The sequence below is a fragment of the Typopeltis vanoorti genome, chromosome 4 (genome assembly GCF_054136105.1).
Source record: "Typopeltis vanoorti isolate ZY-2024b chromosome 4, IOZ_Tvanoo_1.0, whole genome shotgun sequence".
Classification (NCBI taxonomy): domain Eukaryota; kingdom Metazoa; phylum Arthropoda; class Arachnida; order Uropygi; family Thelyphonidae; genus Typopeltis; species Typopeltis vanoorti.
The window spans coordinates 33,231,160-33,245,242 of NC_143552.1; the positions used below are offsets into that span (position 1 = coordinate 33,231,160).

At 36.3% G+C, this 14,083-nt stretch overlaps 1 protein-coding gene across 1 annotated transcript in view; it reads left to right on the forward strand.

Moving 5' to 3' along the window:
• LOC150107210 (coiled-coil domain-containing protein 149) overlaps positions 1-14,083 on the forward strand; it is a 182,645-nt gene that overhangs the window by 119,847 nt on the left and 48,715 nt on the right. Inside the window, exon 10 of the mRNA XM_090391693.1 lies at positions 13,935-14,026. Coding sequence (XP_090247819.1) covers positions 13,935-14,026 — 92 coding nt within the window. The remainder of the gene's footprint in view (positions 1-13,934; positions 14,027-14,083) is intronic.

Below are 14,083 nucleotides of genomic sequence, written 5' to 3' on the forward strand. Positions count from 1 at the left end.
AAGGAGGATCTTGTTTACATTTGATTTAAAATCCTGCGTATGGTATTCCTTGGGAAACACATCAGCTGGAAAAATGTTCCACAATACAGCAGTAGCAGGGATGAAGGAGGAGGAAAAAGAAACTTATTCCATGGGTTGCAAGGTGCACTGTGAGGGGATGTTGAGCAGTGGCTACACGTGTTCTAATAGCCTTAGTACTAAGTGGGGAAATTATTGGTGCTATTTCAGATGAACATTTGTTATTGAAATATTTATATCTTAGAATACACATATTGCAGAAACCAGATGTCTGTACGAAAGTGGGAGGAGTGAGTGGTAAAAAATGGTTTATTAATCATTCTAATTCTTTCTTTTAAGGTTACATGGTAGTCAGCATTCATAGCGAAGAATTTCAGGAGACAAAACACATATGTTAGAATAATTACTTTACTTAACATTAAGCGGCAGTAAAGGAAAAGAAGAAAGCATATCAAAAGTTCCTGGCAAATAAGTCAGTTTGTGCTCTTAGAGAATACAGAGACAAATGTAAGAAAGCTAAACACTGTGTAAAACTAGCTAAACAAAAGTCATGGGAGGACTTTGGCAAGAATATAGAAAATAAATATCAAGAAGGTGGCAAAATATTCTGGAGGGTGTTGAAGAAGCTCAGGAATGGAAGAAAGAGTGCTGTAAAAAGAGTTAGAGATGATAAAGGTGACATGAAAACTGGAGAAAAAGATATCCTTGAAGTATGGAGTAATTACTTCGAAAAATTGCTAAATGAAACAAGCAGTGATAGCACAGTGGTAAAAACACTCAACAGACATACAGTCAGGAATACATATCCATACTTGAAGTAGAAAAAGTCATCAAAGGCTTGAAATGTGGAAAGGCAGCAGGAGTAGATGATATTTGACCAGAAATGCTGAAGTATGATGGTATAAAAGTCTTACAGTGGCTGCACTGCATAGTTCAGAATGCCTGAACAGAGGGACGAATTTCCGATGATTGGAGTAGAGCTCTTATAGTATCCATATATAAAAAGGGAAATAAAACTGAATGTGAGAATTACAGAGGTATTTCTCTACTTAGTGTTCCTGGTAAAATTTATGCAAGTATACTTGAGAAATGGTAGAGAATGATTGTGGAAGAGAAGCTTGGTGAAGAAAAAGCTGGATTCAGGCCAAATAGAGGCTGGCAGGATCAGATCTTCACTTTACGCCAAATAGTGGAGAAATCATGGGAATATAACAAAAATCTGTATTTAAGTTTTGTTGATCTGGATGCTACAGTTATATGGTGTCAATTATATCAAGCAAAACTTAGTCTGCATTTGAGTTGTAAGTCAGCAGTTAGAATTGAAGGGAGTACAGGAAGATGGTTTAATGTTAAATCTGGTGTGAGATAAGGATGTACATTATCCCCTCTGTTATCCATTATCTATATGGATCACATTATGAAGAAAAGTGGTATTTAACCTGATATCAAAAGTGGAGATGTTAAGTCAGCTCTTTGCTTTATGCAGACGATGTCATACTTCTAAATAAATCTGCTACAAGTCTGCAAGATTCTATGACTAAATTGAATAACTGTTGTAATAGATATGGTATGAAAGTCAGCAATAAAAAGACAAAGATAATGAAAATAGGCAGAAGCATTGAAAATGTCTACTACGTTGTGAATGGAGAACCTGTAGTGAAGATGGTAAATTAAATATAGAAGTAGACAACAGAATCAACAAAGTTGGTATAATAGGAGGTCAATTGAATAAATTCGTATGGAATAAGATTGAAATTAGTCAGAATACTAAATTAGCTGTATACAACACAGTGTTTAAACCAGTTTTAACTTATGGATCTGAGAGCTGGGTTAGAAATAAAACACTTGACCAAAGACTAGAGACCGCAGATATGAGAGTCCCAAGAAAGATTGAAAGTGTGAACAGATGGCATCAATGGCAATATCATATTAAAAATGAGGATATTAGGAAAGAACTTGACATTGTCAGCATCTATGAATGCGTTAGCAGAGCTAATCTCGGGTGGTATGGTCATTTAAACAGAATGGGCGAGGAAAGATTAGCAAAACAAGTGTTATGAAAAGGAAGCCCAATATATAGGTGGATTGTTACGGTACAAAGTGCCTTAGACGATAGAAATATAAGATTCGAGAATGTTGGAGTCTTCACAAGTAACGGACTGATTTGGAGGAAAATTGTAGATTGGAAGTTAGTAATGATGTAAATTTTTCATGTAGTACTATCATATCCTGTACACCCCTTGAGGGTGCATGGCAGGAATTTGATGATGACGATGACTTAACATTAAACAAGTAACATTTTCTTTTGAGTTTCTTTCAAATTTTCTTGAAAGAAAATTCAAAGAAGCTTGTGAAATGCTAAAACATCATCTAAATCTGAACAAGAATGATGGATTAATTATTCCAAGAATGTGGGGACCCATCTTCAACTCATATAGCAACCAGAACAACCTCAGACAGAAAATCTCAATACAAAAGGCCTGTAGAAATTGTTTAATAAGTTCCATTTTTTTTTTGTTTTCACCAGAGGTCAGGCTAGGAATAATGATTAACAAACTTTTAGTCTCATTTTACTTTTGTATAATGCAGCAGCATGTAGTTTGTATATTGTATATATGTATGTTTTCCTGATGATGACCTCAATACAGAGGTCGAAATGTCAATTGTTACTTACTTAATGTTGGTCACTTGGTAGAGCCTCTGCTACTAATGGCTCACGAAAAAAGTTAAGCAAGTTTGGATGTGGTTAGTAGTTGGAAGAGGATCAATCGTTCGATGCTGTTAGCACACTCTCTCTCGATGAGTCTTTGGACTCCCTGGAGGTGTCACATAATAATAATATTGAGTAAAGTAATTATTGTAACACGTGTGTTATGCCTCCATAAATTCTTCACTACAAATCTGTCTAATTGCTCTCCTCTGTTGAGTCAAACATTTTGTGGGAGCTCTTAGGGGCCCACACCCCCCAATGTGAGAACAGTATTCAATAACTGGACAGATTTGTGATTTGTATGAGGTTAACAGCTGTTCAGAGGTGAAGTAGTGTCTTGAGCGAAAGAGAAATCCTGGTTTTTTTAGAAGCTGAGGATGCAATGGTTGTGATGTGTTTATGCCAGGAGAGGCTTGATGTCAGGGTAATTCCAAGAAGAGAAAACTCATCTGGTCTGAAAATTTGAGTGTTGTCAAAAATAATACTGGGAGAAAATTATTATGTTTTCTGTGAGAAATAAGACAGTACTGGGTTTTACCAGCATTGAAATTGATAAGGTTAGCTGAACTTCATTTGAGGATGGCTTGAAGATCAGAATTGAGGGAAGTGATAGTTGATGTTCTATAGGTGGAGGTGAGTTGAGTAGAGTAAGGTTTATCAAATGAAAGGGAGGAGTTCCATGTGCTGTCATCTTCAAAACTGTATATTGGGTTGGAGGTCTACTGAAGTAGGTCATTCATATATAGAAGGAAGAGGGTTGGTAAGAGAATAGAACCTTATGGAACCTTGGCATTAGCTGAATAGTGAGAGGATAAAGAACCATCCACCATCATACATTGTGTGTGCATCCAGACAGAAAGCTGGCAATCCAAACTGCAGAAGTCCTGAGACAGACCAAATGATGGAAATTTGCTTAGTAAGCCTTTGTGCCAGATCTGGTCAAAAGCTTTGGAGATATCAAGTGCAACCACTTGAGATTCACCAAACTTCTTCATGCCATTTGTCCAGAGATGGCTGATATATGTAAGTAGATCTGCTGTTGATTGGCAGCAGCAGATAAAATACTGGTGATTGTTTATTGGCTGAGTAACTTCAAGGTAGTGTAGGATTTGGGAATTGATGATTTTCTCCATTAGTTTAGATAGACAGAATTCAGGTGAGTGAGATAGGATGGTAGTTAAATGGTAGTGATTTGTTGTCCTCTTGTGAATGGGATGAATATAGTCCAGTTTCCAGGCTGTGGGTTAGATACCAGTGGAGTAAAAGAGTATATACAGGTGACATAGGATAGGAGTTAGTTTTTGTGCACAAACCTTCAAGACAATTGGAGGAATGCCATCAGGGCCAGGAGACTTTTTTTGTGTCTGATATTTTTCTGATCTCTTTCTGGCAAAAGGATATAGGGACATTGTATGTTGGGCATCTGGAATGGCTGGGGGTGGGAGCATTTGCCATTGTCAGTTATGCATGCATTGGAAACAAGGTGTTAAGCCAGGAGATTGGCTTTTTTTGGTGGTGAAGCAATAGAGCCATCGGAGTGGGACCAATGGTGGGAGTAATGTTTGGCAAAAGTTATGACCAATTGCTTTGACAAGAGACCAAAAGACTTGGCTGCCATTTGGGAAGGCAGCAAATGAATGCTTTTTTTTGCTCTTTCAAACTCTGTTCCAGAAGCATTGATAGTTTTCTTACATTTATTTTGGGCTAGAGTATAAGCATTAAAGGAGGATGAAGTTTTTGATTTGAACCAGTTATGTTTTGCTTGATTTTTCATTTGTACAGCCTTGGCACATATTTTGGAGAACCATGGTTTAGTTAGGGGATGGATTATTGGGTTGGAAGGCCAGAAGCAATAGTCCAACCATGGAAATGAGACATAGAAGTCACTGAAGCTGTCCCACTTGGCACTTTATAATGCCAAACTATTGTATGAGAGTGGCTGTGTAAATGTTGTTGCATGGGGGAGGAGATGAGCACTAGATTGTGTTCAGAATTACCTAGGGGACCCACCACATTTCCTATGTATTTGGAAGGGTCACTGGAGAGTGGTTTGGGTCGTCTGGTATTCTGGGTGGCATGTGAACAATTTGAGTAGGGTCGTTAGTGATGACAAATGTTTCAGCATCTCTGCCTGCAAGATCTGTACAACTGGAGGAGGAAAGCCAGCTAGTGTTGTGGACATTGAAATCTCCTAGGAGGAGGATTTCACTGTTGGCAAAAGTGGGACTTGAGAAAATCACTTTTTAAGGAGAGGAAATTAAAGACCTTAGAGTGGTTGGTGGCATTAGGGGAGCGATACATACATACATACATAGTTTATTCACAATATGATACAACGTGAAAAGGGATTTATATTAAAAATTAAATATTGCAAATTATGGTCTTCCAAGTCTCTCTATCTTGAGCTAACTGGTAGATGTCAGATGGAGTTTTGCAGTTCAGCCTACTGATAGTTTCACATATGTATTGCCAAAATTGTTTGCATGTTCTTCCTCTACTGCATTTGCCATCTTCTGGTTTGTACAGGATGAGGGATTCCAAAAAGGGCAAGACTTCAGGATGTCTGAGTTGATGCCCAAGCCATCTGAGTTGTTTTTTGACTATACTGACAAGTGGTTCTTGCTTAGCCAGATTTAGCACAGCAGAGTTAGTGATGCAGTCTATCCAGGTGTATCCAAGGATCAGTCTGAGACATGCAGTTCCATGTAGATCAGTCTGAGACATATAGGGTTGCAATACATACAGCAAATGAATTTGACTGAGCGGGGAAGGGATATTTTCAACTAAAGAAGGTTAAAGTTGGGTGATTCTCAGTTAGGTGCTCTCTGGCAAAGTATATCAGAGTGGATGTATGCACAGACACCTCCCTTGGGTCGAAAGAAGTTAAAGAGTGTGTAGTTTGGAAGATTCAGATGGATCGTGCTGGGGAGAGGTGAGATTTGAGTTTCTGCCAAAAAGAGTAGGTGGAGTTTGTTAGACTGAAGATGGTAGTGCACACTATTAAGGTTGGAGTTGAAGCCACAGATGTTAGTGAAGTGGATATGCAAGGTTCTGTGGGGAATATATTTGAGAACAATGGTCTTGTACATTTCCTATGCAGTGCTTGTATACTGTTCTCCATGGTGGTGCAAAAATCAAGTGGTATCACTTGATTTTTGCAATAATTTAACTTGTTTATAGTCTATGATCCAATTGTTTTCTCCATTTCTCCTTGCATTTTTCTTCAAGTTGTTTTTGAAGATGATGTCCTTGTTCTCTCTGGGTGAATGTTAGGTCAGGTCAAACACTTATGTGCAATTGGGACAAATACTTGAACTTGTTAATCACTGTTATTAATTTAGTTATGCTTGTTGGTGTGTCACAAGTCACTTTTATGAGGCATGGAAAGTTTGTTCTGTCTTTTCTTTTATTTATGGGTCTGGAATGATGGCACCTGATGATATTTCTGGAATCAGGGTTGCATTCTTCTGCTAATTTGCTAATATCTTCTTTTAGTGATTTACCATTTTCTGTTGGAAAGTTCAAAATAACAGTTGAATTTCTTGTTTTTGGCCTTGATCGAGTTGCGTACTGTTGCTGCAATTAGGTCGGTGAGAGTTCATTAGCAGGCAAAGAGTGCTCTTGCATTGCAGTACTGATCATCAATTAGTTCTAGTTTAGTTTCCAGCGTTCTGATTTTAGAGGAAAAAGTTTTGTACATAGGTGCTGTTCAAGGTTTTCGACTTGTTTGCCTAAAGTTGAGGAGCTGTTTTACAGAAAGGAAGCACAGCAAACAAAAAAAGGGCTGGTTGAGGTGAATAAATAGCTTGTGTGCTGATTCATCTATTTTTGTGCAGGATGCATAACCAGTGGCAACAGAAATTGTACAATATACCCTTTTTTATTTATCAGACTTTCAATACTGACAGATCTTATATTTCATTCTTCTAAGGCACTATAGCTACCTGAATCTGTCCACCTAGATCCTGGTCAGCTTCTGAGGCTTTTTCTAGCTATCTTAGCAAGCACCTATTTTGTTACCCTTACATTCAGTTTGTTTAAGTGACCACAGATTTGGCTCTGTACACGTTTGCATGTATGCAGATACACTTGAATGATCATATCAAATTCCTTCCTAATTTTTCATTCTTGATATGATTTTGCCGTTGATTCATCCATCTGTTCATTCCTATAATTTTCTTGAGAGCTCTTACATATGTACACTTTGATCAGCTGTTGTATTTTTAACCCAACTTGCATATCCATAACTTAAAAAAATTGGTTTGAATTCATTCTATGGGCTTCTCATCCATTTATTTATTTATTCAATTTATTTTCATATTTATTTGGCATCTTCATCAAAAATTGTGCCTAAATAACTGAAATATTTTAGTATTAATTATAATGAAGAGCCAAAGGCTTCAATTCGGCGACAGGAACATATTTAAGTTAAGGGATATTATATCCCATATTGTTTATTAGCAAATAAGAAACTCAGAGTTTCATGCCGAATATAGAAACTACATAAAGTTCGGCGATTCCAAGCGTAAGCAAATACCTGGATAGTGCAGCAACTGACCCTTGAAGGTAGTGCAAGTTGAGGCAACTCATGTAAAAGGTGTAACAAGCTCTGATCACTATTCTTGATATTTACCCATAATGTGAACATAACTCCTAGGAGCTGATTATTTTTCAACATTATGAGAGAAGGTCACTACCCAGACCGGTTTCGACCTTTTTTGAGGTCTCATCAGTGAGTAGGTAGACCATGTTAATCAGACCGGTCTAGGTTGTGATCTTCTCTCATAATGTTGAACAATAATCAGCTCCTAGGAGTTATGTTTTACTGGCTTTATTTACTAGTGTCTGTATAAAAGAAAAAATTGGATATTGTATTGATATCAAACCTAATTCCACTTTTCCTCTGTCATCTAATATGATTCATATAGATTATGAATAATTGTTGAGATAACAGATAGTGTGCACCTGTGTGTTACCATAACTAGTTTCTCATCCAATACCAATTACTGATTAAATTAAGTATAGGCTATATATTGTTCTGTATAATGACCTATTTACACCACTTATTAAGCATTTTCAACAGCTTTACTCTTATTTGCATTATCATATGCCTTTTCCAAATCTATGAAACTTCATTACAAATCCTAGTTATATTTCTATGATTTCTTGACTCCCCCCCCCCCTTAAAGTAAAAATCTGATTCTGATATTCTGTATTTGGTCTTAATCTGGTTCAATCTGCCCAAATTTCTCCACAGTTTTTCTTGGCCTTATTTCCATTATGCTTATATAAATCGTACCCATAACACTTACTGAAGCAATTGCTCTGTATTCTGATATTCAGTTTTATTTCTCTTTTTTTATAGGTTGGCATATGAATACTCTTTTTCAGTCATCCAGAATTCAGTCCTCAGTTCAAGTCGTCTATGTTCTATATGTTGTATAGTTGTAGAACTTTTATACCCTTGAATGCATGACTTGCAAAGAAATTTCTCTACTGAGTGTTTCATGTAATGTTTATGCAAGCATACTCGAGAAGATGCTAAGAAAAATTGTTGAAGAGAAACTAGGGAAGAATGATCTGTGTTGCAGTTTCCAGCCTGGTCAGCTGAGTGAATGTTTCTGAACATCTAGCACACAGAGTTCAAATTTTATTGTGGCTTATAAGATTACTAGAGAGGGTGCTCAGATTATCTAACTCACCCACATCATGAAAAGAAAAATAAAGCATGGCAGATTTATAGTCTTATGGGGTTTCAAGCCTAGGTGTTTTAGCTTGAGACAAATAGCCAAGAAATCATATGAATTTATCAAAAATCTGTATTTAAGTTTTGTAGAATTTGAAAAGGTGTCATACATCTCCGTATGAGGTAAGATGCAAGAGAAAAACTATTCAAAAGGATGATATTATGCAAGCGGGATGTATTATATATATATATATATATATATATAGCGCGGTTAGCCCAGTGGTTATGCACCTCACAACCATATGCCTGGGAAAGGAGTGTCCTGCGTTCGATCCCCTTCGCTACCTTGAGGAGCTTAGGATCTTTCTCAGACATAGTCAAGTTAGCTGTTCTTGTGCGTAGACCACAGAGTTTTTCTCACCGGTTTATCAGAGGTTTTTCCTCCTGCAAACAGGAGGCAAGAGAGTACTGGCCTCATGAACACACGCTTCTACAGACATAGGATACCTCCAGGAGTAAGGAGTAACCAATCTATACCGTAGGATTTCATTTCCGAATGCCTACATGGTAAAATGTGTAGGTCTATGCATGAGCATAAATCAGGATATATATATATTTATTATTATTATTATTATTATTATTAACTTTTCACTAGAAGATATAAATCCATATTGGATGACAGTCAACTACCAATATGTTGTTTCTGAAGAGAAAACTAGCACATCTGGAGATAAAATAACCCCCACTGTCCGAGACCATGCTACTTAAATTAGTGATAACCTTGAGCCAGCTATTGATTGGCTACCAGTGTAAATTGAACTGCTCACTCAGTCTTCAAAAGTTAGATAGGGTTGAAATGTCCTTGCCTACTCCCTATAAGGGAATAAAAAAGGCATTAGCTGATTTTTTTTTTTTTTTTTAAATTTTTCTCTATATATGAACTGGGAAGACATATTGGAGGTTTAATGGAATATTATCAGCACTGAGAAAGGATTAAAATTAATTTTAATGTTTTGTCTCAGTCATAGAGACATCTTCAGGGATTACAAATAACTTTTTGTAATAACATACACAAATACAATACAATGATAAATAAAACACGCGATGAAACTAAAGTTCTATCTAGGTGGTGTGCCCTTTATGGGCGTTTGCAGGTGGCCTAGGATGTAAAGAGGGATCTGATACTTCTGATAATTAATGCTTCCCAAATTTGGGAAAGTTTTATGCAACTATATTTGTTTAAATTAGGTTCATTCCTGAGTGCAGATCCAGATTCAAAAAACAGTCTTTCTTTTTTGAATTTACTATGGTGGAGCATGGTGGTTTTTTCCAGGAGATCCTATGGGTTGTATCCAAAACATAGTCTGCAAGACCAGATTGACCATAATTGTGATTGCAGATGTATGACTTGTGTTCTTCTAACCGGATGGTTGCTGATCTGCCTGTCTGTCCGAAGTAAATCGACAGACAGACAGAATGAACTGCCATGGGTTCCCCCACTCTCATCCCCTCTTGTTGCCTTCAGGACCGAGTTGCCTCAGTCCTGAAGATACTTCAGGTGCAAACTTTGTTTGCTTACACTTGGATAAAGGATTAAACTAAATTTATTATAGTCTAACCAAGTGGGAAAAAACTTCCAACATCTTTCTCTAAATCCAGAGTAATTTAATAATAAGGTGGTACACCTTTTGGCAACTCATATAAGTGAATATAACCTCTCCGTTGCTTCTGCCTTAATATCACCACTTCTGTGTCTGGCTCCTACTGACGAGACCTCAATAAAGGTCGAAACCAGTCTGGGTAGTTTGCCCTTCCCTTAATGCATAGCATTATACATGTCCACAAGGAGATGTGCTTTGCATTATGGGAGATATTAAGACAAGGAGTGATGAGAGGTTGGTCCACCTTTACCACGAGTTACCTCAGTCCTGAAGATACTTCAGGCACAAACTTTGTTTGCTTACACTTGGATAAAGGATTAAACTAAATTTATTATTGTTATGTTCCTTTTCCAAAGTGGCTTCTTGGATGCAGGCTATTGTGGTTACTGAGGAAGGAGTCTAATATGTCTGAGCCATGAGGCCAAATAGAGAACACATCATCTACATATCTTAGCCAGATAGAAGGTTTTAGAGGGGATGAGTCTATGGCTCGTTTTTCATGTTAAATTTTCCATGTAAAAATTGGCAAGAGGGGATAAGAATGGGGGAACCCATGGCAGTTCACTCTGTGTGTTTGTAGATTTACTTCAAACAGATAGGCAGATCAGCAACCATCCAGTTAGAAGAACACAAGTCATACATCTGCAAGCACGATTATGGTCAATCTGGCCTTGCAGACTATGTTTTGGATATAACCCAAAGGATCTCCTGTAAAAACCACCATGCTCCACCATAGTAAATTCCAAAAAGAAAGACCTGTTTTTTGAATCTACATCTACACTCAGGAATCAATCTAATTTAAACAAATACAGTTGCATAAAACTTCCCAAAATTTCAAAACATTAATTATCAGATATCCCTCTTTACATCCTAGGCCACCTGCACACGCTCATAGAGGGTGCACCACCTAGACAGGACTTTAGTTTAACTCATGCGTTTTACTTATCGTTGTATTATGTTTGTGTGTGTGTTCTTACAAAAAGTTATTTGCAATTCCTGAAGATGTCTCTGAGACAGAGACGAAATATTGGAAGCATTAAAATTAGTTGTAATCCTTTCTCAGTGCTGATAATATTCCATTAAATCTCCAACATGAATTCTTCACAGCACTTAAGCCTAGACTTACCTTAAAATTTTTTTATCAAACTGGGACATTTTTGAGAGTTTGCTCAAAACAGAAAGTAACGCCTTCTACACTAAGGTACTTATGATTCAAAATGCTAAATAATGGAGTGGTTAACAAAAAACAACATTTCGTAGTAATAGTTTTTAATTACTCTTAACTGAACATAACTTCTTATTAAAAAGTTATTAATATTTATTACTAGCGTGAACTTTCTTTAAAAATTTTTTGCTATTTTTAATCGCGTCGAAAAATTCACTACAATTTAGTTCACTATTAAGTTTGCAGCGCAATACATCTTTTACTGTTGATTTAGCCATTCTACCTCTTTCTTCAGATCATATGTTATTCATTATTGAGAATATCCTTTCAACAGGTGAAGATGTGCCTGCAGGCTGAAAATGTATTCTATAATTTGGACAAGATTGGGCAACGAAATGTTCTTTTCTTTGAAATGACTGAATAGTTGTATCTGTTTTTCTTCGCAACTTGTATTTTTCAAAATGTCATAGTTTGCCGATCAAAAAGCTTTTGCAATCACCACTTCATCAAATAGTTCATCCATGTTTATTGGATTATTTGCAAGAGTTTCGTTAATTTTTTCACCTGAAGCTTCAATTTCCGACCAAATTAATTCATTGTTGTTTATCCAAGTAAAAGATTCTGCTCCACCAAAACTGTTTTCCCAAAGCTCAATGTAAGAAAGACATCAGTTATAAAATTTTGTAAACTCTTGTAGTATTGTATTAATATTAATACTTCCATTATTTTCCAGTATTCTAAAAAGCCTTTTGGCTTCTTGAGGTATAAATTTGTTATCGCGCCTTCCCTCAAGATTTGTTTTTAATTTTCTAAGTTCAATGACAATGTCTGTTGCACTCACTTTTGTACTTTCCATAATCAAGATAGATTTGTTAAACAATTTGAGTTGCCCTTGCATAAACCACAAATACATTTCACCACAATCATTATCAAAGAACTGTTTTATTATCACCAGACAGTGTTCTTGTGAAATAAAATATGATTTTAGTCCCTCATAGATTTCAAATATTCTGTCAATAGCTGGAAGTAGTGAAAGAAAACAGGTGTTGCTATGTTGAAGAACCTTTTTATACTCTACATCTACAAAGTCAGAGAATGCTTTTAGTTGAGTGACTCAAACCGTATAAATGTGGAAATATTTATGAATTTTGACTACTAAAGCTTCTATTTCAATAGGTAGAACATCAACTGCAGTTTGAAGACAGTTGTGAATGATGTGAGCACCGCATCCAATGCCCTCAATATTTCTTCCTAGTTCCTTCTTCAATCGACTGTAAAGATTGTTTTCTCCTCTCCATTTTACACCCCCAGAATTCATATTGCAGTTATCTCCACAAAATCCAATAATTTTTTTTTGCTATATGAGTTTTCATAACTGACATTAAATGGTTTGTCAGTATTTCTGCAGTTTCACCGGGAACTGATTGAAAGTCTAAAAGTTTCACTTTTACTCCACAATCTGGTGCAAAATAGTACAACACATGGCACAGTTTTAATTTATTTCCTGTTGGAAGAATCAATTGATATTGTCACAAAATTTGTTTTGTTTAAATCTTCACAAAGTTGCTGAAACAACAGTGGCTCAATCACATTAACAATGACAGCTTCACATTTTGTTCTACCGAGTCTAAACTTTGTTTCAAAAAGCTTTGATATCAATTTAGATGAACAATCAGCAGACTTAAAGCTGAGATTGTGAATAGCAACGTGAAATGCAAAAGTTGCTTCTTTAGCAGCTATTAAAAATTCTTTGTCACTTGGATCGGCACCTTTAAAATATGACAATATCTTTGAGGAAGTTCCTGCCGCTGCTAGACTAGCCTTATGTTTCGCACATGTCAAGTGATTTTTTATGTCCGAACGCCCACCATGAGCCACAGAAAATAATGAAGAGCACTGTTCACATTTCACTTTGTCAATATGACCACAAACTTTTTTCAAAAATGGGTAACTCTTTTTTAATTCATCCATAAACATACCGTTTCTTTTTGGCATTTTGGGGTTAAATTAATTTAATGAAGTAAAAAAAATGACAACACGCCGAAAAGAAACACCGTCTCTCAATCTAAACTCAACTAAGATTGCGCATGCTCAACAATGACTTGCAATGCAGCGTACAGGCCAGAGTCAAGGTGGGGTATTGGGGTTGCCTAATCGTCATTTTCCGAGGCTGCACTTTTTGTACTGCGTGTATATTCTGCACTTTTAAATTTTTACCAAATAACTGGGACAAAATGACAAACTGGCCAGGACAGTCCCGGTCAAACCGGGACGTATGGTAAGCCTACTTAAGCCTCAACACACGAACTGGGAATACCTCGTAAGATAATACGTTGAATCAAAATTTGCACTGACAGCCGAAGCATGGTATTATTGGCTAATGGATTTAGAGCTGAACCTTTTGATATGAAGACAGGATTGAAGCAAAGCAATGCGTACCCAGCTCATATTAGCCATTTTGTGTGTGATATATTTTTATCAGATATTTATTATATTTGATTTAAAATGTAAATTACAATCTGCAATAAACTACCTACCTTTTTTTCATGTTTTAAATCTTTTTTTTATTTTTATTTTTTTTATTTTTTGTTTTTTTTGTTTTACCTTTTTTTTTCTCTTTGGCTTTTTACTAGTTTCACGATATTTTTAAAGCCTATAACAAGTCAGTTTTCACTTGGATATTACATTTTCTAGGATTCTTGGTAACCGTATTACTGAGCTCGAGAAAAAAATAAAAGTAGTAGAGGCTTCCACTCTGTGGCACCCACCAGACACAGGTGATTTATGTATGTGCTTTTTTTTTTTTATTTTTTTAAGGAAAACTATATATTAGGAGTGGTACA